At 38.1% G+C, this 23,366-nt stretch overlaps 1 protein-coding gene across 2 annotated transcripts in view; it reads right to left on the bottom strand.

Moving 5' to 3' along the window:
- Positions 1–23,366, bottom strand: part of CFAP54 (cilia and flagella associated protein 54) — a 382,780-nt gene that overhangs the window by 159,202 nt on the left and 200,212 nt on the right. For both annotated transcript variants that reach the window (XM_050749308.1, XM_050749309.1), the window contains 3 exons: positions 19,743–19,938; positions 10,083–10,162; positions 8,055–8,215 (listed from right to left, as the gene is read on the bottom strand). In XM_050749308.1, the coding sequence (XP_050605265.1) occupies positions 8,055–8,215; positions 10,083–10,162; positions 19,743–19,938 (437 nt within the window). The remainder of the gene's footprint in view (positions 1–8,054; positions 8,216–10,082; positions 10,163–19,742; positions 19,939–23,366) is intronic.

The following is a 23,366-nucleotide window of genomic DNA, read 5'->3' as shown; positions in this document are numbered from 1 at the left end:
TTCTACCATCAACTATCATATGTCCTTAAAGATAGCTATACATGTGACAATATTCTAAGCCAGTGGTTCTCAAGTTTTTTATTCTCAGCACCTCTTTATACCTCTAAAAATTATTGAGAACCCAAAAGAGCTCCATCAACATTTGCCAACATTAGAAATTCAGCTAAAATTGTCTTAGTTTCCTTAACATTAAATCCTCTTCAAATAAAAATAGTAAACCTATTACATGTTAACATAAATAAAATATTTTATGCAAACAATTATATTTTCAAAAAAGTTCATGAGAAGAATGCCATGGATCTCTCTAATGTCTGGTTTAATAAAAAACAAACTACCAAGTGGCCAGACATGGTGGCTCATGCTTGTAATCCCAGCACTTTGGGAGGCCAAGACAGGTGGATCACTTGAGGTCAGAAGTTTGAGATCGGCCTGGCCAACATGGTGAAACTCCACCTCTACTAAAAATACAAAAATTAGCCATGCGTTATAGTGTGCACCTGTAGTCCCAGCTACTCAGGAAGCTGAGACAGGAGAATCGCTTGAACCCAGGAGGCAGAGGTTGCGATGAGCTGAGATCCTGCTACTGCACTCCAGCCTGGGTGACACAGCAAGACTCTGTCTGAACACACACACACACACACACACACACACACACACACTCACCCTTACTTAACACAAGACTGTTCATATCTTTTTCTACACTCAGTCTTTTGTAAAATATTGTTTTGGCTGAAGTGTATGAAGATTAGGAGTCACGCAGTCATTGGAAATGGGAGAAGTACGTTAACAGCTGCTTCAAATAACTGTTTTAATATTCTTCTTTGATACTACACCAATGTAGTATCAAAGTGACAATTATCATGTGATAAGTGATAGTTTTTTTTAAAGTTTGTTGCAATGTAGAATCTAATACCACATATTGATGAACTTTTCCTACTTTGTTCCATTAAAATCTACTGCTCTATCTTGTTCACTGGGATTTTGTAACATGCATCAGTCATTTAGGAAATATTGTCTCCCTGAGTTATATAGATTCCCCAAATGTTGAAGCATTTTATTATGCAATATTTTAAAAAGTCATGTTTTTAGTATTTCTACCAGTCTGACAGAAAAAAATCTAAACATTAGAAAATTGTCAAGCTTGTGGTGGCTCATACAAGTCTCCCATACTTCTAGTTTTCCTGTGAAAGTTTAAATTCTATCATTGACAACAAATACTATCAGTTCTTTCCCTAGAAGTGGCATACTCACTTTGCTCATTTTCAATAAAATGTTTGCCAAATACTCAAGTCTGAATAACCACAGTTTGTCCGTTGTTTTTCCAGTGAAAATGGTATTCCATGTAGAAAGCAGCCTGTTCAACTCTCAATTCAATCACACACATTCTTCTTCAAGTCAACCATCAGCTTTCATAAGTAGCAGACATACCTAGGCATATTTTCCCTATAATATTCCCATAAGATGTTAAAAATACATATCCAAGGAGAGAGACTTACAAGCGCAAGATTTTACTGCCTCACCAGGGGCATTCTTAAGTGAAACTGGCATTTTTTTAAATTACAAGTGTGCAGGAGTGAAGACAGCAATGACTACTAGTACAGTTTGGAGCTGCTGCTCTGATTCATGGTGAGGCGCCAGAAGTCTTATCATTGTTGCTTCTGCAGCATCAACGTGAAAGACACAGTGAAGAAGGAAAATGCTGTCTTAGTTTTATTCATATGGTTCTGACCTCATGTACACCCCCACGCCCAGGGGGTCTGGGAGACACCCCCAGAGATCTGCAGAGCGCACTTTGAGAATCACTGTTCCAAACATTCCTTACAGATTTTCATCACTGCTTAAAAACTACAAAAACTTATAAATCTCCCAACACTTCTGCTGTCATCTAGATTTAGATGTGGTTAGTCATGGAACAGTCTTTAGTCAAAGCTTGTGGGCTTATACTGATGAGATGATTATATGTTTCCAATCAAAGCAAACGAGGATTTCTGCTGAATTGATTTCCCCTTTGGGAAACACATAAGTGGGATTCTCCTGTTTAAAGAGAATGACAGTCTCAAAGTCTTAAATGTAACTCCTCTTCCAAATTTCAGTTTGAATGGGGTTTAATGTATGGAATTTCATTATAAATGAAAAAAATAAGGAGAGAAATATTTTTCATCTAACTTGATCATTTCTTTTCTCATTCAGTGACTATATTTTTTCATTTATAGATTTCTATTTGGCTGTTTTCCAAATCATTTTATGTTGTCTCATTGTTGCTTTGTAGATTCTCTTCTATCCTTCCTATCTTTGAACAGTTTATTTCTTGGGCTGTGAAGTCTGCCATTTATTGTGTCTGCTAACTCTCTGTTATGACTGTTTCTTCATCTGATTTGTAATATTTGACTCGGTGCTATCTTTGGTGGGAGTTATTTTCCATGGAAGTCTTGCATTTCCTGGGTTAACCTCTATGAGACTGTTCAGGGTTTGCCTCTGCTCCAGCTCTATGATGTCAGGACCATTTTAAACTAACTTTTCAGGGTTTCTGCATTTCATGGATGATGCCAATTTGGACCCCACAATTTCTAATGGCATCAGCCTGGGGAACTGATTTATCTTGGGTGACTTTTTGCATCTGTGTTCCTGGCAGGCAGCTAGTCTCCTGGCTAGCCCCCAGAGACTATTCTGTATTCCCAAAGTAGAGGATAACTTTTTCCTGTATTAGAGAAAAAGAGAAGACTGGACTGGCCTCCCAGTCTACTGTGTGCCAATCATATCAGAACATCACATTTGCTCTCTGTACTGGGTCTTTTTCATTATCATCTCTCTCATCTCAAGAGAATTTGTCTTCACCCTACTTCTACCAATTGCAGTTACCATCTTTCTCTACTCTCCTTCATAGTAAAACTCTTCTAAAGAATCATCTTTATCTGTGGGCTCCAATTTGTCTCTTCCCACTCTCTCATAAATCACTCTAAACATAATCTTTCCCAAGCATCTTCTAAAGTTACTCCTGTGAAGGTCACCATTGGCCTCCATGCTAAATCCAGGGGTCCAAATCTCTATCCTTACCTTACTCAATCTATCAGAAGCTTGTGGCACAGTTGGTCACTCCATTCTCCTCGATCACTTTCTTCACTTGGCTTTCAGGATTCCATGATCTCTTGGTTTTCTTCTACCTTACTGATCACTTCTTCTCAGTCCCCTTTCCTGGTTCCTCATTTTCTCCCCAGTCTCATAAAGTTGGAATACAAAACTCAGGGCTTGGTCCTTGGTCCTTTTCTCTCTTCCATCCATTTATACTCCCTAATGGAACTCATCCAGTATTAAAATGCTGTCTTTATTTTTTTTTTAGTTGTTAAACTGTACTTTTAAATTTGTATCATTCTTATCACTGTATTTTTTATTGATGCTTAATAGACATATACATTTCCAGGGTACATAAAATATTTTGATACATTACATAATGTGTAATAATTAAATAGTGGTGATTGGTATATCCATCACCTTACACATTTATCTTCTCTTTGTGCTGGGAACATTTGAATAACACTGCCTATATTCTAAAGACTCTCAGAATACTTGACATCTTCAATTGTACATCTAAGGGACATCTCAAACTACATGCATTCAAATTTTAACCCCTGATGTTTCCGCTAAATAAGCTGCACCCCCACAATCTTCCCATTTCAGTTAACGACCACTTCTTTTTTGACTCCTCTCTTTTTCTCACAACTTATATTCAGTATCTGTAAAATCGAATGGCTCTACCTTCAAAATTTACTCAGAATCCGAGTACTTCTCATTACCTCCAGTGCTATCACACTGGTAAGAACCACCATCATATTTCCGTTATTATAATAGCCTCCTTAATTCATCTCCTTGCTTTCACACCCTTTTCCTCTTATAATCAATTCTCATACTAGCAGCAAGAGCCATCCCTTTACAATGAAAATCAGATCATGTCCCTCCTCTGCTCAAAACTCTACAATGACTCCCCACTTCACTCAAGGTCAGTCTTTACCCTGGCCAAAAGGTCCTGTGTAATGTTCTTGTCCACCAGTTACCTCTCTGCAGATCTTCCTTGCAACTCTGCCCCTCACTCACTCCACCCTAGCCACAAGAGATCTTGAACTGTCCCTCAAACGTGTATCAGGCGTGTTTCCATGGCCTGTAACACTTTCTCTATAGATATATTTGCATGGATAATTTTCTCATTTAAGTATTTTGTTCAGATGTCACCTCATCAATGAAGCCTGCCCTGACCACCCAAAACGTGGTTCAGATGTCACGACTGATCCCACATACACACATGTCAAGAGGGTATGAAAGAGGGTACTGCTCACATAATGAGACCTTCCAAGAAGATCAGAGCAGGTTCCCAAACAGGTGGGAAAATGTATGGAGAGAGCAAGGAAAAGAGACTGGCTTGGAGTTTTATGGTGGTTGGTGCGTGGCACTGGGGTAAGAGTTCCTGCACACAGGCCAGGACTTACATGGCTTGAACTTTCCACTAACACCAAAGGAGGGAAGAGATGGGCTTTCTTATCTGCTTGCTCAGGTCGGGGGCAGAAAGAGAAGGGGAGTGGTCGGGCTTGAAAGCTGGCAGCCATCGAACATCAAAATGGAGTCACACTCTTTATTACAACCACACAATTTTAAAATGGTAACTCCTCCCCCTCCAATCTCTACTCCTTATATTCCCCACAGCACTTATCATTTTTGTCCACACTCTGTAATTTACTTGCATTTATAGTTTATTGTCAGCATGTTTATTATCTATTAGAATATAGGGCAAGATTTTGGAAAGCATTGTCATATATTTTATCTAGATTGTATATATGAGTATTGGGCCACTGATACCTGCCAGGAGCCTGGAACAGTGCCTAGCATATTGAAGGTGCACAAACTCATTTTTTAATGAATTAATGAATGATAAGAAATGTATGCATTATTAGATGGATCATTATTGAATGTGTCAGAGGACCTCATGATAGAAGTGTTTATCACAAATGGCATGGAGAAACTCTTGAATGTAGATTTCCATATTATTAAATATGAAGAAAGCACTATAATATTATTTTTAATACTCTACCTGACTGCTTATATATCTGTGAGTATATGGATACAGAAATTGTATTCTATGCATCTTTATATCTTCACTGCCTAGATCAGAGTCTGGCAGTGACAGAGTTAACAGATACTGGTTGACTAAATAAATAGGTCGATGAACAAACTAAATGAAAGAGCTGACACTAACAATTGCAGCACATTTAAATAATTAGCCACCTACAAGTTTCTTAAATAGTTCAGTGCAATATGATGCAGAAACTGTTACTTTTTCAAAATAGGTTTGTTTTTAATATTTTAATTCAATGTTTTAGAAAAAAACAATTTTAGGCTTTATTTGTAAAAAGGTTTAGTCTTTTTAAAAAGTAAATTAAATATATTTAAAAAATCAAAGCATTGTTAATTTGTTCATTCTTTTTTTATATACTTTTTTTGTTTTGTTTTACTTTAAATTCTAGAGTACATGTGCACAACGTGCAGGTTTGTTATATATGTACATATGTGCCACGTTGGTGTGCTGCACCCATTAACTCGTCATTTACATTAGGTATTTCTCCTAATGCTATCCCTCCCCCCTTCCCCCACTCCCTGGCAGGCCCCGGTGTGTGATGTTCCCCACCCTGTGTCCATGTGTTCTCATTGTTCAATTCCCACCTATGAGTGAGAACATGCCACGTTTGGTTTTCTGTCCTTATGATAGTTTGCTCAGAATGATGGTTTCTAGTTTCATTCATGTCCCCATAAAGGACATGAACTCATCCATTTTTATGGCTGCATAGTATTCCATTGTGTATATGAGCCACATTTTCTTAATCCAGTCTATCATTGATGGACATTTGGGTTGGTTCCAAGTCTTTGCTATTGTGAATAGTGCCGCAATAAACATATGTGTGCACGTGTCTCTATAGCATCATGATTTATAATCCTTTGGGTATATGCCCAGTAATGGGATGGCTGGGTCAAATGGTATTTCTAGTTCTAGATCCTTGAGGAATCACCACACTGTCTTCCACAATGGTTGAACTAGTTTACAGTCCCACCAATAGTGTAAAAGCATTCCTATTTCTCCACATCCTCTCCAGCACCTGTTGTTTCCTGACTTTTTAATGATCGCCATTCTAACAGGTGTGAGATGGTATCTCATTGTGGTTTTGATTTGCATTTCTCTGATGGTGAGTGATGATGAGCATTTTTTCACGTGTCTGTTGGCTGCATAAATGTCTTCTTTTGAGAAGTGTCTGTTCATATCCTTCACCCACTTTTTGATAGGGTTGATTTTTTCTTGTAAATTTGTTTAAGTTCTTTGTAGATTCTTTGTCAGATGGGTAGATTGTAAAAATTTTCTCCCATTCTGTAGGTTGCCTGTTCACTCTGATGGTAGTTTCTTTTGCTGTGCAGAAGCTCTTTTAGATCCCATTTGTCAGTTTTGGCTTTTGTTGCCATTGCTTTTGGTGTTTTAGTCATGAAGTCCTTGCCCATGCCTATGTCCTGAATGGTATTTCTTCTAGGGTTTTAATGGTTTTAGGTCTAACATTTAAGTCTTTAATCCATCTTGAATTGATTTTTTTGTAAGGTGTAAGGAAGGCATCCAGTGTCAGCTTTCTACATATGGCTAGCCAGTTTTCCCAGCACCATTTATTAAATAGGGAATCCTTTCCCCATTTCTTGTTTTTGTCAGCTTTGTCAAAGATCAGATGGTTGTAGATGTGTGGTATTATTTCTGAGGGCTCTATTTTGTTCCATTGGTCTACATCTCTGTTTTGGTACCAGTACCATGCTGTTTTGGTTACTGCAGCCTTGTAGTACAGTTTGAAGTCAGGTGGAGTGATGCCTCCAGCTTTGTTCTTTTGGCTTAGGATTGACTTGGCAATGCGGGCTCTTTTTTGGTTCCAGTTTTTGCCAATTCTGTGAAGAAAGTCATTGGTAGCTTGATGGGGATGGCACTGAATCTATAAATTACCTTGGGCAGTATGGCTATTTTCACAATATTTATTCTTCCTATCCATGAGCATGGAATGTTCTTCCATTTGTTTGTGTCCTCTTTTATTTTGCTGAGCAGTGGTTTGTAGTTCTCCTTGAAGAGATCCTTTACATCCCTTATAAGTTGGATTCCTAGGTATTTGATTCTCTTTGAAGCAATTGTGAACGGGAGTTCACTCATGATTTGGCTCTGTTTGTCTGTTATTGGTGTATAAGAATGCTTGTGATTTTTGCACATTGATTTTGTGTCCTAAGACTTTGCTGAAGTTGCTTATCAGCTTAAGGAGATTTTGGACTGAGATGATGGGGTTTTCTAAATATACAATCATGTCATCTGCAAACAGGGACAATTTGACTTCCTCTTTTCCTAATTAAATACCCTTTACTTCTCTCTCTTGCCTGATTGCCCTGGCCAGAACTTCCAACACTATGTTGAATAGGAGTGGTGAGAGAGGGCATCCCTGTCTTGTGAATTTGTTCATTCTATATATGAAATTAAACAACCCAGCTGTGTGCCTTTATAAATAATCGCTTAATTGAGAACTGTAATTTTTTTTTTTTTTTTTTTTGAGACAGACTCTCGCTCTGTCACCCAGGCTGGAGTGCAATGGGGCGATCTCAGCTCACTGCAACCTGTCTCCTGGGCTCAAGTGATTCTCCTGCCTTAGCCACCCAAGTAGCTGGGATTACAGGCGCCGCCACAGAGCCTGGTTAATTTTCATATTTTTAGTAGACATGGGGTTTTGCCATGTTTGCCAGCCTGGTCTCCAACTCCTGGCCTCAAGTGATCTGCCCGCCTCAGCCTCCCAAAGTGCTGGGATTATAGGCATGAGCCACTGCACCCGGCCAGAACTATAATTTCAAATGTAATCATGTATGAAAACTTCCCTGAATAATAAAAAGTAAGCATACTATGGATACAGGAATTTCTAAAACTTACATAAAATTTAAGTCTATTTAACAAACTAGGGTGAGAAAACTCTCTTCAAAGGTATCCCTCCTGTGTGCATGGAGAGACGTACCTGTATGCTGCCCGGTGCCTCTGCAGAGCAACTGCAGCCAGCTGAAGCCTGGCCTCCACCACAATCTCCAGCTCGCCAGCGGAGCACTGAGACAGGCTCGTCTGTTCCACCTCGGACAGAAGGAAGTTTAACCTGTCCTCAGCTTCCATCAGTAACATCGACTAAGGAAAGGATACCACACATCACTGAGTTCAGAAATAATACAAATAATGTCTCTTTCTTCTTTAGCAAATATTTTTCATGTACTGAAAAATAACAATGAACGGAAGACCAAAAAGGAACTCGGTATCTAATCATCAGAGAAGAGAGTTCAGCAAAAAGGAAAAAGGCAACAGAAAATGAAAAGGAAAGTGAAAGCAAGCATCAGCATGAACGACAGTGACCTTTTCTTTTACGCACAGCTGGTGCTTACTATTCACAGTAGTTATGTTCTATAAAGTTCTCACAAACACTGATTACTGGACACTGAGCCATTGCTCCTAGGGGAGATATGGAGAAAAGTACCTGAGAGCCTCTGATCACAACATTTTCATTAATTGCTCAATACATAGCCTTGTTTAATGTGTGTTTATGGCTAAGGATATATAACAGTATATTTAACATATATTGTTAATTCGCTAACCTGCAACTCACAGCCAATAGCACTCACTTCTGAAGGAAGCTTATCTAACACACATAGTTTCTCCGGGTCATCACAGCCCTCTTAACTTAGAAATGCTCCACAGCACTTCAGCACTATGCTGGAGGGTCATTGTAAATATTGACAAAAATGCAAAAAGCATGGTACTAAACAGACCATGAAAAGGACACTTGTTTACAGTACGAGAGTGGCAACAAAAAGTCAGAGCATCTTCTTGTTCGACTCAGCTGGGAATGTGTGATTGGGCAGCTCAAATTTTTCTATGCTCTGTATGTGTTCACGAATAGCCAACTAAGGGCCAAAAGTATTGATTTTCAGACTACAAATAAATTTCAATAGATCCGTAAATTAGCAAACACAGAATCTGTGAATAATGCGGATCAACTGTATTTCAAGTTACAGTATGGTCACCTAGTTGGTAATGTGAAGATATTGAGATTTTTACAGTAGACAATCAATAGTAAATAGCAACCTGACATGGCAGAAGATAAAGGGACCAACCAATCTTTCAAGTGACAGGCCACTAAAAATGTACTTGTGCAGAGCAGTGAATATTACATAAATATTAGGGCAATTTAGCATAATGTTTAAGAACGTGGATGTGGATTTTGAATCAAAAAGATGCAGTCCTCCTGGATCTATATTTTATTAGTTGTATGATGTTGGTCAAATTGTTAGACGTTTAAGTCTCAGTTTTCTCATGGTTCAGCACAGCACAGTTCAAAACTGATTACTACCTACATCATTAAGTTATAAAAATTAAATAATCATGCAAAAGCTGTTGTTGCCATTGTCATCACTATTATTGGGAAATGATAAACAGGGCATTGAATACTCATATTCCACCAAATAGTGAATCATGTTTTCTTGGGGTTTTTTTGAAACCGAGTTTCGCTCTTGTTGTCCAGAGTGGAATGCAGTGGTGCGATCTCGGCTCACTGCAACCTCTACTTCCTGGGTTCAAGTGATTCTCCTGCCTCAGCCTCCTGAGTAGCTGGGATTACAGGCATGCACCACCACACCTGGCTAATTTTGTATTTTTAGTAGAGACGGGATTTCTCCATGTTGGTCAGGCTGGTCTTGAACTCACGACCTCAGGTGATCCACCCACTTCGGCCTCCCAAAGTGCTGAGATTACAGGTGTGAGCCACCATGCCCAGCCAAATCATATTTTCTGAAGCACTTTAATCAGGTTGTGAAGTCAAAGCTGGACATCCACTTTTCTCATGAGGAGTAAACTCCATCTCTGACTCCAACCCATTCTTATGCAAGAAAAGGTAATTGCTCTCACAAGAGCAAGAATAACTCTGATAGCAGGCCCATCCAGGGCCTAATAGTGCATTTTTGGTAACTAACTTATTATGGTTTGAAAACAATTTCAAACTTACCTTTAGCATGCTAAGAGTGGTCTCATCTTTAAGTTTTGTAAGATTATAAAATGAACTTCCATCATCCTTTGAATATATCTCTATAAAGACACAAAATTTTGGAAGGACCAAGAATACCTATGGTTAGTTTAGATATTAATTCTAGGTTTATTTTATTTTGAGACAGGGTCTGGCTCTGTCACCCAGGCTGAAGCACAGTGTCACAATCTCAGCTCACTGCAACCTTTGCCTCCTGGGCTGAAGCCATCTTCTCATCTCAGCCTCCCGAGTAGCTGGGACTAAAGGCCACCATCATGCCCGGCTAATTTTTGTATTTTTTGTAGAGATGGGGTTTCACCATGTTGGCCAGACTAGTCTTGAACTCCTGAGCTCAAGTGATCCGCCCATCTCAGCCTCCCAAAGTGCTGGGATTATAGGCATGAGCCACTGCACCCACCCTAATTCTATTAATAGTTTTTAAAACTCATCATTCACAGGAAAACTATCCGTAAGTTTAATAATTTTTTAAAAACACAATGATAATATAGAAACACAGGAATATAGAAGCATATTCCTATATCAAATAGTCCCTAATGTTATATATTAGAAGGCTGAAGCTGATTCTTACAACAAATCAGACAATTCTGAAAGAATTCTTTAGGTATTTAGTGATGTTATTCAAGCTATTGGCTACTGATATAGTTTCTCTATATCATTTCAATAAGATGAAATGATAACATTTCAATAAGATCTCTGTGGAAGCATCAGTTCTTCTGATATGTACATGCCACTCAGTCTAAGAGCTGAGCGTGAGACCAGTTGGAACAGCATAATCCACAATACTCGAATATCTCTTTCAAAATCTCCATCCACAATCCAAAGTCTGCTTTTATTCTGAACTGTGGAGAAGTGAGAGAATTCAGATCACTGTCTTTGCCTGCTTCATTCAACTGGGCTTCTAGATTATGGGAGAGAAAGATGAACCACAAATCATTTTACTACAAATGACAGAAAAATATATCCACCTGAAGAAATTAAGTTTGTTAAGTGCGAAGAAGAATTCTAAAATAACATGGAACTTAATACACTTAACTTCCTCTCCTCTTTCAACACCAACCTTCCCTACCTGGCTAGTCTCCTAAATTATGAGGGTCTGAATCTAGGGGTCAGCTGAGGATGAGGGAGGGCTAGGGCTCTTGGAAGGCCCAGCAGGAGGATCTGGGACTGGGCTTTCTCACCTAAGGGAGAAAGTAAGAATGAGAGAGACAATGATGGAGAGAAAACAAATGCCTGAACATGGTACAAAAGAAGCCTGGAACGCATGTTACCATACAAAAGACCCTAGGAAGAGTTTAACCTAGACATTTCGATGAACCTGTGTGTGATAAAATTAACATGGGTCCCACATGAGTGTTCCCCTCTAGAATAAAAAGAGGAGCTAGACAGGCCATCCATAAGCGAAGAGATATAGGAGTCCTGATGTCTTAGGAGAGGCTGGTTACCTGCCTGCCACTCTACATCTCACTGACTTCACCTTCTCCATTGCATAGCTGATACCAACATGACAGGAACCCCAATGGGATGACCAGCAAAAATAACACCATATCCAGGATCTGAGGTTCAGACTAATCATGTTCACTTAATGCATGCTCCTCTCCTTTTTGAGCACTTGGCAAGCCATACTTCCTGCCCTATTTGCACTTAAATATGGTCTTTTCCAATTAACCAGACTAAATTTCAGAGTTCCATTTAAGGGCTCATGTGCCACCCTATGCCTTTCTAGGCAAGGTCAGAGCAGAGTGTTTCAGATGGTGCGCCTCCAAGATAGTAGCACTTGGGTACCTGAGTGGCTTTGCAAAACACAGCCCCTTGTCAATCTGAGCAAGAACTAAATCCTTGCTGTGGTAAGCCATGATATTTAAAGACTGATTTGCTACAACAGACCAGCTTAGCCTGACTTCTACAGGGGCTCAGTAGGCAAGGAGAGGAAACTCAAATGGGAAATAGAACTGCTAGGAGGCATGACAAATTGAAACCAAAATAATAAGAACACTTAGGGAAGTGCAAGCAGAGTACCAGAAAATGCTTTCTGGAATGAAATGCTTTGTCAAAATGCAGATTCTTTCAATGTTTAGGCAGGTATCAGGCAGATGTGCTTCCAATCAAATCCCTGATCTAAAAGAATTAAGAGAAACATCTCCAATCAAAAAATCAAATTTTCTAAAATAAAAGAAATAGATCTCTTATCTGCTTTTATGGAAGCCAGAAGACTAGGATTAACATCTAGAAATACTGAGGAAAGGATAGAAAATCTACATATTTTATTCTAAACAGGTAATTACATATGTAAAAAGGTAGTACTAAATAAAGTAATTGAAATAGAATGGACATGCTAAAGGAAAACTAATAAGAATCTAGAATTAAAATCAACTAAAACCAGGAGTTGGATGTGAAGTGAGGTGATGTCACCTGCTGAAGGGAAAAGCATGGGAGAAAAGGGGAAACTGAAAGTTTTTCCAGGTCTTTGATTTGAGTGGAGTAGCTTGGTAAGTGAACTAGCTGCTATGTTATCTACAAATGATAGTAGAGAAAATGGGCCTAATTGTGAACTCCAGGAAGGGAAAATTAAAAGGGCAAAAAATATGAAAAAATGAGAAAATATGTTCTTGGACGGGAAGACAATAAAAATATATAAATTACATTAAAATTAATATAAGCATCTTAACGAATTCCAATGAAAAAGCCTTTTGTCTTTTGTTATCGTAGTTTTCTTGTTTAGAATCAGATTGAATTACCTTGAAGTATGCAAGCAGAATATTCCTAAGAATATATAAGGAAAATAGGAAAAAGTGAAGGGTGAATAGTGATGACCTTAACAGACAAAAGTACTAATATTTTTCCAGATTGTTCTTTCAGGAATCATGAATCCAGCAATACTTTACCCCTTCTAGAACCCACAATCCATTGACACTACCAGTGTTTCACTGTTCCCTTTCCCTCTCTTTCCCCTGCCATCTCATCCCTCCTTACCCAGCTTTAGTTCCTTAGTTCATCAAACATAATCACTCTTGCAAACACCTTAAATGTCCTTACCCATCTCTCCTTTATGGCACCCACCTGGTCAATCCCCAAGCCCCAGCAAATCCAATTCTCTGTTGACATCAGCACCCCTGAATTTTAATGTGGCTGGGAAAAAAACCATGCTAACTCTTCTCACTTTAAATTCATACAGAAATACAAAAAGGCTCTGCAAGCTGCCCAGCAGTCCTGCTCCATTTCCCTAGTCCATCTGCCCTCCTATGCCCTCAGACAACTACTTTATCCCTTCTCTTCTCTCCTTAAATCTCCAACACTTCCTCCCTGGTTCTCACTCAGTTGATGTCTTTGTTTCCTATTCCAATGAAGAAACCAAAGAAATTACCAAATAACTTGCAAACATATCTACAACACATCTATCCATCCACTAGCATGTGAACCTATACACTCTGCCCTTCAACTTGTCATTATAGGTGAATTTTATGTTGCCATGTAGGGCCAAACCCTTCACTTGAGTGCTAGTTCTATTCCCATCTTGCCTACTTAAGGGTATCAAGTTAGAAATCTCACTCCACACCTTGCATCATCATTATTTTCCCTCTTTCTATTTGATGATTCCCATCAAAACAAAAACAGATCGTTACTTTTTCAGTTTAAAAAAAAAAAAAAAAAAAAAAAAAAAAACCTTCTTTTGTCCCTTTCAGCAGCCTCCCCATTTATCTCCATTCATTCTGATTCCCCTGCACACATTCTGTTTGATTCCGCTCCAATAAGGGTTAGTTCAACAAAGTTCATCTTCTAGATTCTTCAATGACATTCTTTTTGTTAAGTCCAACCTCCATCTTCCTTGGCCTTTTGATTCAATTGATCACTCCTTCCTCCTCAAAACACCTTGTTCACTCATCCTTTCTCAGTCTCCTTTGTGGACTCTCCCTCATTTATTTGACCTCTTGTTGATGAAACCAAGCATTTCTCCTGTCTCTTCTCCATCTAAACTCGTTTCCATGGAGATGACGCGCGGTCTTAGGCCTTTAAATGCCATCTATAGGCTAATGATTGGGAAACATTTCTTCAGTGTGGACTTCTCTCCTGAGCTCCAGAATCACATCTCAAACTATCTACTCTTTAGTTCCATTCAGGTGCTTAAAAGGCATCCCACACTTAACCTGCCCCAGAGTGAACTTCTGATCTTCCCTTTCAAATCTTTTTGACTCCACCTTCAAGGTATATCCAGAATCTGGCTACTTCTCACCACTTCCACTGCAACTACTCTTGTTGAAGCCACCATAAGCTCTAATTGAATTATTCAATAGCCTTTTAAAAAGAAATATGATTATGCTCTTCAAATTATTCACCCTGTTGGTTCCCCTAACCCCATAGCCTAACCTAGTCTCAATACAGAAACCAGAGTTAGGCTTTAGAAACTTTTAGTTCTTCCTCTTAAAACTTTTCCAGTGGTATTCCAACTCATTCAGAATAAAAGCCAAATATTTTATAATGACCTTCAAATCCTTTCATAATCACTCTGTTATCTCCCTGACAGCATCTCCTAGAATGTTCACCTTTGTTCACTCTGCTCCAGCCATATTGGGCTCCAGCTGTTCCTCAAGCATGCCAGCCACATGCCCATCTCAGAGTCTCGGTATTTGTTCCCTTAATCTGGAATACTATTCCTCAGAAATTCACATCTCATTCCCTCTCCTCTTTTAGACCTGTGCTCAAATATCACCTGTTTATTAAGACTCTTCCTGACAACCCTATTTTAAATTACACCCCACTCCTATACTCTCTAACCCCCTTTCCTGCTTTCCAAAGCACTTGTTACCATGTAATCCACAATGCCTTTATTCATTTAATTCACTGTATTTTTCTACCATAACAAGTTTTAAGAGAGTATTTTTGTGTTTATTTTCACTGTTACATTCTCAATTCTCAAATAACATAGGAGGTAATAAATAGTTTCCAGTCATAAAATCAAATTAACTATTTTATTAACACAAGAAGCCAGGAAAATCAGTAGTAGAAATAGAGAATCAAGAATCATACCCTATTTCACTTAACATAATGTCCTCCAGTTCTATCTGTGTTGCTACAAATGACTGGAGTTCATTCTTTTTTATGGCTGAATAATATTCCATTGTGTATATATACCATATTTTCTTTATCCATTCATCCATTGCCGGACACTTAGGTTGATTCCATATCTTGGTTATTGTTAATAGTGCTGCAATAAACATGGTAATGCAGGTATTCCTTTGATAAACTGATTTTCTTTTCTTTTGGATATACAGAAAAGATTTCTGGATCATACAGTAGTTCTACTTTCAGTTTTTTGAGGAATGACCATACTGTTTTCAATAGTTGTACTAATTTACATTTCCACCAACAGTATATGAGCATTTTCCTTTCTCCACATCCTCACTAGCATTTGCTATTTTCTGTCTTTTTGGTAAAAGCCATTTTAACTGGGGTGTGATTATATCTCATCGTGGTTTTGATTTGTATTTTCCTGATTATTAGGGATGGTAAGTATTTTCTCATATGCTTTTTGGCCACTAATATGTCTTCTTTTGATAAATATCTACCCAGGTCTTTTGCCTACTTTTTATTTGAATTACTTGTGTTTATTTTGCTGTTGGGTTGTGTGAGTTCTTTATATGTTAAGTGAAATAAGCCAGGCACAGAAAGAAAAACACTGCCTGTTCTCACTCATATGTGGGAGTTAAGAAAAAAATTGTTTTCATGGAGATAGAGAGAATGGTGGTTACTAGAGGCTGGGAAGGGGAGATGGGAAGGAGGGATGAAGAGAAGTTCATTAGTGGGTACAAACATGCAATTAGATAGAAGAAATAAATTCTGGTGTTTGATAGCATAGTAGGGTGACTACTATTAACAAGAATTTATAGTATATTCCAAAACAGAAGAGAAGATTCAGAGTGTTCCCAACACAAAGAAATGACAAGTGTTTGAGATAAAGGATATCCCAATTACCCTGATTTGATCATTACACACTTTATGTGTATATAAAAAAAAACCCCACATATGTGTACAACTATTACATATTAATTTTTAAAACTGTAAAATGAAAAAAGAATCATAACCTAGTACATATGAGAATTTATTACATAATGAATTTCTTATTTCAGTGAGGAAAAGATAGATTTTTTAAATAAATGATAATGACACACTAGCTATTTATCTAAACTTACAAAGGATATAACATCTCAGGGAAAAGAGATGTCCAAAGTCTGAAACAGAATAAGTAATGGTGAGCAAAGAAAACAGCAAATAAGTTGGTAAAGCTAAACAACTATTGAGTGGGAAAAAAATAGTATAATGTCTAAATATCAAATTAACAAAAAAAAAAACCTAAAACCTAAAGCTATCAAATTATTAAAGTAGGAAGGGGTGATCAGAGCAAAATGATCTATGAAGAGGGTAGAGATACTAATTAACTTTAAATTTTAAGTTAAATATGACACATCAATTTCATTCCTAGATATACAGAAGCTCTTACTCATAAGCACTCAGAGACATGTACAAGAATGTTTATAGAAAACAGTCTAAATGTCTATCATCAGTACATGAAGAAATAAAATGAAAATAAAGGAACCACAGCTACCAACATAAATATAGATAAATCTCAAAAACACATTGTTCAGGAGATTAACTGCTGGCATCCCAATGTGAAGAGCTCTATGAACCCACTTTACCATTAAATTAGTAAAAATTATTGGTTTTTTAATGCTTGAAGTCTCTGGAAATGATTCTAAAGCCATACAGCAAATAATTAAACATCTACTCAAAAACACTTACTAAAATGTGGTGAGAACAGTACTACAAGTCTGCGGTATTTGGAGAAAGATGACTACTTCTCTTCCCCTGGTCTGTTCAGTGAGATGGAAACTTCACTTCAAACTGGCACAACTAAGAAGACAGGGTTCCCTTGTTCCACCCAGCCCCACCACCTTGTGGGACAGAGTGTCTAGCTTAAGCAAAGTAACACTGATAACACAGGAGCTCCTCTAAGTTTTTTTCCCAACTCGTAAGGGTAGTTAACAAAGAAAATAATAAAGACTGAAATATACAATAATAAAATAGAAAATAGAAGAAAAAGTAGAAGAAATCAACAAAATCGAAAAACCTATAGCTAGACTGAGAAAAACAAAAGGAGAAAAGACTCAAATTAATAGAATTGGAAATGAAAGAGGAAACATTACTACTAATCTTACAAATTTCAAAAAAAGAATTATAAAGGAAGACTATGAAAAACTGTATGCCAATGAATTAAATAACACAGATGAAATGGATGAATTCCTAGAAAGACACAAACTATCAAAACTGAGTCAAGAAATAGACAATTTTAAGAGAACTACAAAAAGAGATTGAATTGCTAATCAAAATGCTATCCACAAATATAAGTTCAAGCTCAGATGTCTTCACTGTTGAATTCTACCAAACATTTAAAGAGTTAATATCAATTCTTCACAAACTCTTCTAAAATATAAAAGAGGAGGGAATACTTCCCAACTCATTCTATGAGGCTATATTAATTATGTCTTTACATTTTCTGTATGTCTCAAGACCAGCCTGGCTAACATGATAAAAACCCATCTCTACTAAAAATACAAAAAAAATAATCCAGGCATGGTGGCAGGCACCTGTAATCCCAGCTACTCAGGAGACTGAGGCAGGAGAATTGCTTGAACTCAGGAGGCGGAGGTTGCAGTGAGCCTAGATTGCACCATTGCACTCCAGCCTGGGTGACAAGAGCAAAACTCTATCTCAAAAAAAAAAAAAAAAAAAAAAAAAATTCTGTATGTCTGATGCAGAAATGATAACATTTGGGGCCTTGCTGATCTCCCAATTCCTAGAGATGGTAAAAGACTCACCTGTGAGCACACCTTTCATGTGCAAACTAAAGAGCCCATGCCCCCACCACCTCCTTTATTAGGCTCTTACTCTAGGCCACTCTTCCCCTAATCACCTCAAGCCCAGTTATCAGTCATCTAGAGACAGCCCCTATCCTGTCAGGGCTCACTGAAATTACTCAAACTAAAATTATTCAAATACTAAGCCTGTTCACCTTGCCTTACCCATTCATTTGCATAGCAACCACAATAAAGGCTCTTGCTCATGTTTCCCTCCCACTGCCCTCTGCCTCCTGAGACGCAGCCCAGCTCTCCTATGTTCCCTTCTCCCACAGTGGTGTGGCACACCCTTCCTCTTGGAAACTGTAACTATTTTTTCAATGGCAGTCATCTGATCTGTTGGTCTCACCATAAGAAAAACCTACATTTTAAAATTGAGGCCCCAGAATTATTTGATATCAAAACTAGACAAAGACACTGCAAGAAAACTAAAGACCAATATGTCTTATGAGTATGAAGGCAATAATGTTTAACAAAATGCTAGCAAACAGAATCTAACAAGTAAAAAGAACTATAGGCCACACGCAGTGGCTCACACCTGTAATCCCAGCACTTTCGGAGGCAGAGGCAGGCAGATCACTTGAGATCAGGAGTTTGAGACCAGCCTGGCCAACATGGTGAAACCCCATCTCTACGAAAACTACAAAAAATTAGCTGGGCATGGTGGCAGGCGCCTATTGTCCCAATTACTTAGGAGGCTGAGGCAGGAGAATCACTTGAACCCGGAGGCAGAGGTTGCAGTGAGCTGAGCTTGCACCACTGCGCTCCAGCCTGGGCAACAGAGTGAGACTCCATCTCAAACAAACAAACAAAAAAAATTATAAACCATGATCAAGTGGGACTTATCCCAAGAATATAAGGTTGGTTAAACATCCAAAAATCAATTAATGTAACACACCATATCAACAGAATAAAAAGCAAGAACCACATAATCATCCCAATAGATGCAGAGAGAGCATTTAATAGAATTCAGCACTTTCATGATAAAAATCACTTGACAAACTAAGAATAGAAGAGAAATTGCTCAACCTGATAAAGCATATCTATGAAAAACCCACAGTTAATATCAAACTGAATGGTGAAAATCACCTATTTTTAAGGCAACATCTAATACAATTGAAAATTTCTCCATGGCCCATAAATCCCACCCATGGGTTATATACCTCATAGAAAGATACACTATGTCATCTGGGTATGTTGCACAGTGGCAATGTTCCTTGGAAATGAAGTGCACATGCACCAGTGGAGGGGCACATTCCTTCTTATTCAATCACTCTTCTATTGGTGCACACGCACTTTGTTTCCAAGGAACATACATGGGGGATGATCATGGCCTAGAATACTATACAGTCAATATAACGAACCAAAGCAAAGCAGTAGACTTGGAGTGATTTCAACGAAGTTTTTCTGCATGGGAAATACCAAATGCAAAAAAATGTGAATATACCATTTTGTAAATAAATGATAAATCCTATCATGTATGTGTATATATATATGATAGTATATTATATATAAAGTATATGAATATGGATATATATAAACAGGTATGTATATGCATACACCTAGACATAAGTACATATGTGTGTCATTATATGAGCTTAGAGAAAGATGTGGAAGAATATATACTATATCATTTATATAGATTAGTGGGGGCTGGGAGAATAGTTATGGAAAGGAAGGAGAAAGGGAAATAGGCAAAAAATAAAACAACTACCTTTCAAGTTTGGTAGGTTTGGTTTGCTCCTGTCGGTAATTACTGTCTTAAATTTATTTTCTGGGACACAATTTATTGTCGCAGCCACACTTAGGAAAAAGTATGCTTTAACAAAATTAAACTTATTTAAGAGATGCGGTTGGCCAATTGTAACCAGAACTGCAGGTAAGCCTTTATTTCTTAATTCATCCATTGCCTTAAAAAAATGGAAAAAAGGAAAAAGAGCAAGTTAGAAAAATACCTTTTCAGATATTATTAGTTTCATTCTTTTGCAGTCCACATTTGGTGTTGGATGAAGGAATATAGGGCTGGGCACAGGGTATTGTAAATGGGAGGTCTATTGAGAGAGACATGTAACGTCGGAACCATCTCAACAGTTCAACAATGCTTCTGCTGTTCCCCACCAATTTCTGACCTGTGCCTCATGAGGCCAGTTCTGCCATCATGGCAGAGTAAACCTGGTGCTCAGAGTGAAGGATGGGATCCTTTATCAAAACAGACAAACTGGAAGCTCATTAGACACATACACCGGCTACTCTGCTTTAGTGTGAGTAAATCAGAGATACCATGACAGGAAGAAGAAAAGACGGGCAGACAAGCAATCTCCCTACCCTGCTTAGAGTCCACCGTCAATCATTAGAAACCCTTCTCATATACACCCTCAACCCGCTGGGTCCTCGCCTATCCAAACACACTTCCTTAGCAAAATCGCAGCTCCAACTCTGAAATCCAACTCTGAGCCCTCTTAGGGTCTGCATCCCTGGGGTGGAAAAGGGATGGAGAAAAATCACACAATCACACAAATTATCCCATTTTAAGTACCCAACCAAACCTCAATGCTGCCTGGTAATATTCCAATAGTTTGCCAGTCCATTCACCCTCTCTTTCTTTCTTAGACAACCATTTTGCACCCTTCTCTCCTCAGAATTCTAACCTTTCCTTCCCTGATTTCCTCCCAGCCAATGGCCTTGCTTCCTCCACTTCACTAGGAAAACTGAAGCAGTCAGAGTAGAGCAAACTCCTCCATCTGTTTCATCCACCTGAGCATCTGCCCCCACAGCTCTACCTTCCTTTCTGCTATCTAAGGCTGGCATTACCACTTAGGCCATCATTCCTTTCTCCAATGGCCTACTCAGCCATTCTCTCCTATATCATAAATATGCCACTCTCTACAGAAACATTCCTATCAGCACACAGCCATGCTTCATCTCCTCCATTTCAATAACCCCAAAACTCTCTATACCCCAACTTCCTTCTCCAGCCACTACCCCATTCTTTCCTCCCCTTCACAACAACACTCTGAAGAGTTCCAGTTTCTCTCCTTTCATTTGCTCCTAAACCCACTCCATCCCTACATCTTAACCCTTTGGTCAAATTCACTGATGGCCTACACTTGGCTAAATCCAATGTTCAGTTATCAGTCTTCAAATACCATGTTACTTCTGATCTGATGCCATTATTTTATATGCCAATTAAGCTGTCACAGGCCATGAACTGTAAAACACATTCTGATTTTAGAGACATTAAATGTGAAAAAACTCATGTTTAAGATTCAGAGTATTATTGTATTTGATTCATCATCAAAATTTGTACTACTGATCACCCACTCTTTCCAAACATGCTTTCTCCTCTTGGCTTTCAGGCCACCACACTCCCTTGGTTTCCTTCCTATTCCTCTGGCCTCTCCTTTTCTGTCTTCTTTGCTGGTCCCTCTTCTTCTCCTATACCTCTTAATATTGGACTGTCCTGGAACTCAGTACTCTTCCTTCTCCTCACTCCCTCCCCTTAGGTGATCTTAATCAGGCTCATGGTTTTAATCTCATCTGAATACTGATGAAATCACAACTTTTTCGCTGTAGCTCCAACCTCTCTTCTGAACTCCAAATTCACAGAATCAACTTCTGACTCAACTCCTCCACTTGGATGTCTAACAGATATCTCAAATCCAACATCTGTAAACTCAATATCTCCAACACACAGAGAGAGAGAGAAAAGAGAGAGAGAGAGAGAGAGAGAGAGACCCACACACACACACAAATGTAAACGTTTTGAGGTTTGGGAATTTGTATTATGGTTGACGATGTATTTGATTGACAGCATCAGAACAGTACCTGGCACATGGCGGGCACAACAGATTAGGAAAAGTAATCCCTTTATGGCATAAATCAGTCAGGACACACTACTGCTCAAAACTCTCCAGTGGCTCCTCATTTTGCTCAGATAACAGCCTGGTTACAATGGCCCTACTACCCCTTCTCAATTTGACCTGTCTGACCTTATCTCTTACTGCTCCCATCATTCACAGAGCTCTAGCCACACTGGCTTAGATGTCCCTCGCCAAGCTAGGCAATCTTGTCTCAGGGCCTTTGTACTTACCTTTCCCTCTTTTTAGATTGTTCCTTCTCCAGATTTCATATGACTTGCACCTTTAGCTGTTCCAGGTCTATTCACAAAAGCCACTTCAGTGAAGACTAACCTGATTACCCCATTCAAAATTACCATCTCCAACCTAGCCCCATGCTCCCAATTCCCTTTAGGCACAGCTGCATTTATTTTCTCCCATAGCATGGTTCTCCTTCTAATGCACTATATAATTTACATATTTATAACATATTTACTTATATATCATGCTTTATTACTAGTCTTGCCCATTAAAATACAAGCTCCATGAGAGTTTGTAGTTTGTCTGTATTGTCGATTGATTAGTGTTGATTGACAGCATCAGAACTAATGTTGATTGGCAGCCTACCGCCTTACACACAATAAGCTCTTGATTTTATTTGTTGAATTAATATGTAAGGCAGATGTTGGGGCTATCTATTCTAGAAAAAAAAGAGAAACTATTTGCCTTATGTAAACAAAAAAATTCCATTGTTTGAAAGAGCTTGAAGCATGAGACTTCAGATTGGTTGGGAGAAGGTTTCTCTTCTCTTTTCTCTCCACAGCAAACAGTGATTTAATGAGCCTTGACAATTACACACAAACACTTGAGGATCAAAAGAAGATTAATTAGTAATATTATTTAGCACTCGCTTCTTTATGCAAAAAAACATAAAGTATAATCTGAAGAGTCTTAAGCAGACCAACAGTACTGTTTTAACTAATTAGCTAATAGAAACCGAATTTCCATTATACTGTTAGTCTCTTTTTGCATAAAAAGAAATCATCAGACAGACATTCTTTTTATACCAAAAACCACTCCCTAAGGAAGTGTTTTAGGATGCCCTGGCATTTAAGATGGGAAAGGAAGAAATATTCTTAGATACCCAAAGGTCTTGGAACACTAAAATGAAATATGAATACATATTTCTATCTTCCTAATACCAGTTATTTCATTTCAGGCAAATTGCTTATAAATTAAAACAAATTTTTAGGAAAATAAAAAACAATAAATCATCTGAAGGATAATTAAAAGTGAACTTTGTGAAATAAAATGCACATTAATAGAAGAGTAATAAGATTACATTTAATAAAAGTTAGATATATTCTTATTAAAATTATGGAAGACAAAAATAAAGCAACTTTGAGAAAATACCTCTCAAAATTATTTAATTAAAAATAAATACCTTACTTAATGCTGTTTCCTAGCACTTAAAAAAATAAAAACCATGTGTATCTATCTGC

Source organism: Macaca thibetana, chromosome 11, assembly GCF_024542745.1.
Source record: "Macaca thibetana thibetana isolate TM-01 chromosome 11, ASM2454274v1, whole genome shotgun sequence".
Taxonomy (NCBI): domain Eukaryota; kingdom Metazoa; phylum Chordata; class Mammalia; order Primates; family Cercopithecidae; genus Macaca; species Macaca thibetana.
The sequence above is the reverse complement of the archived record's forward strand: the minus strand, read 5'-3'. Positions and strand labels throughout refer to the sequence as shown.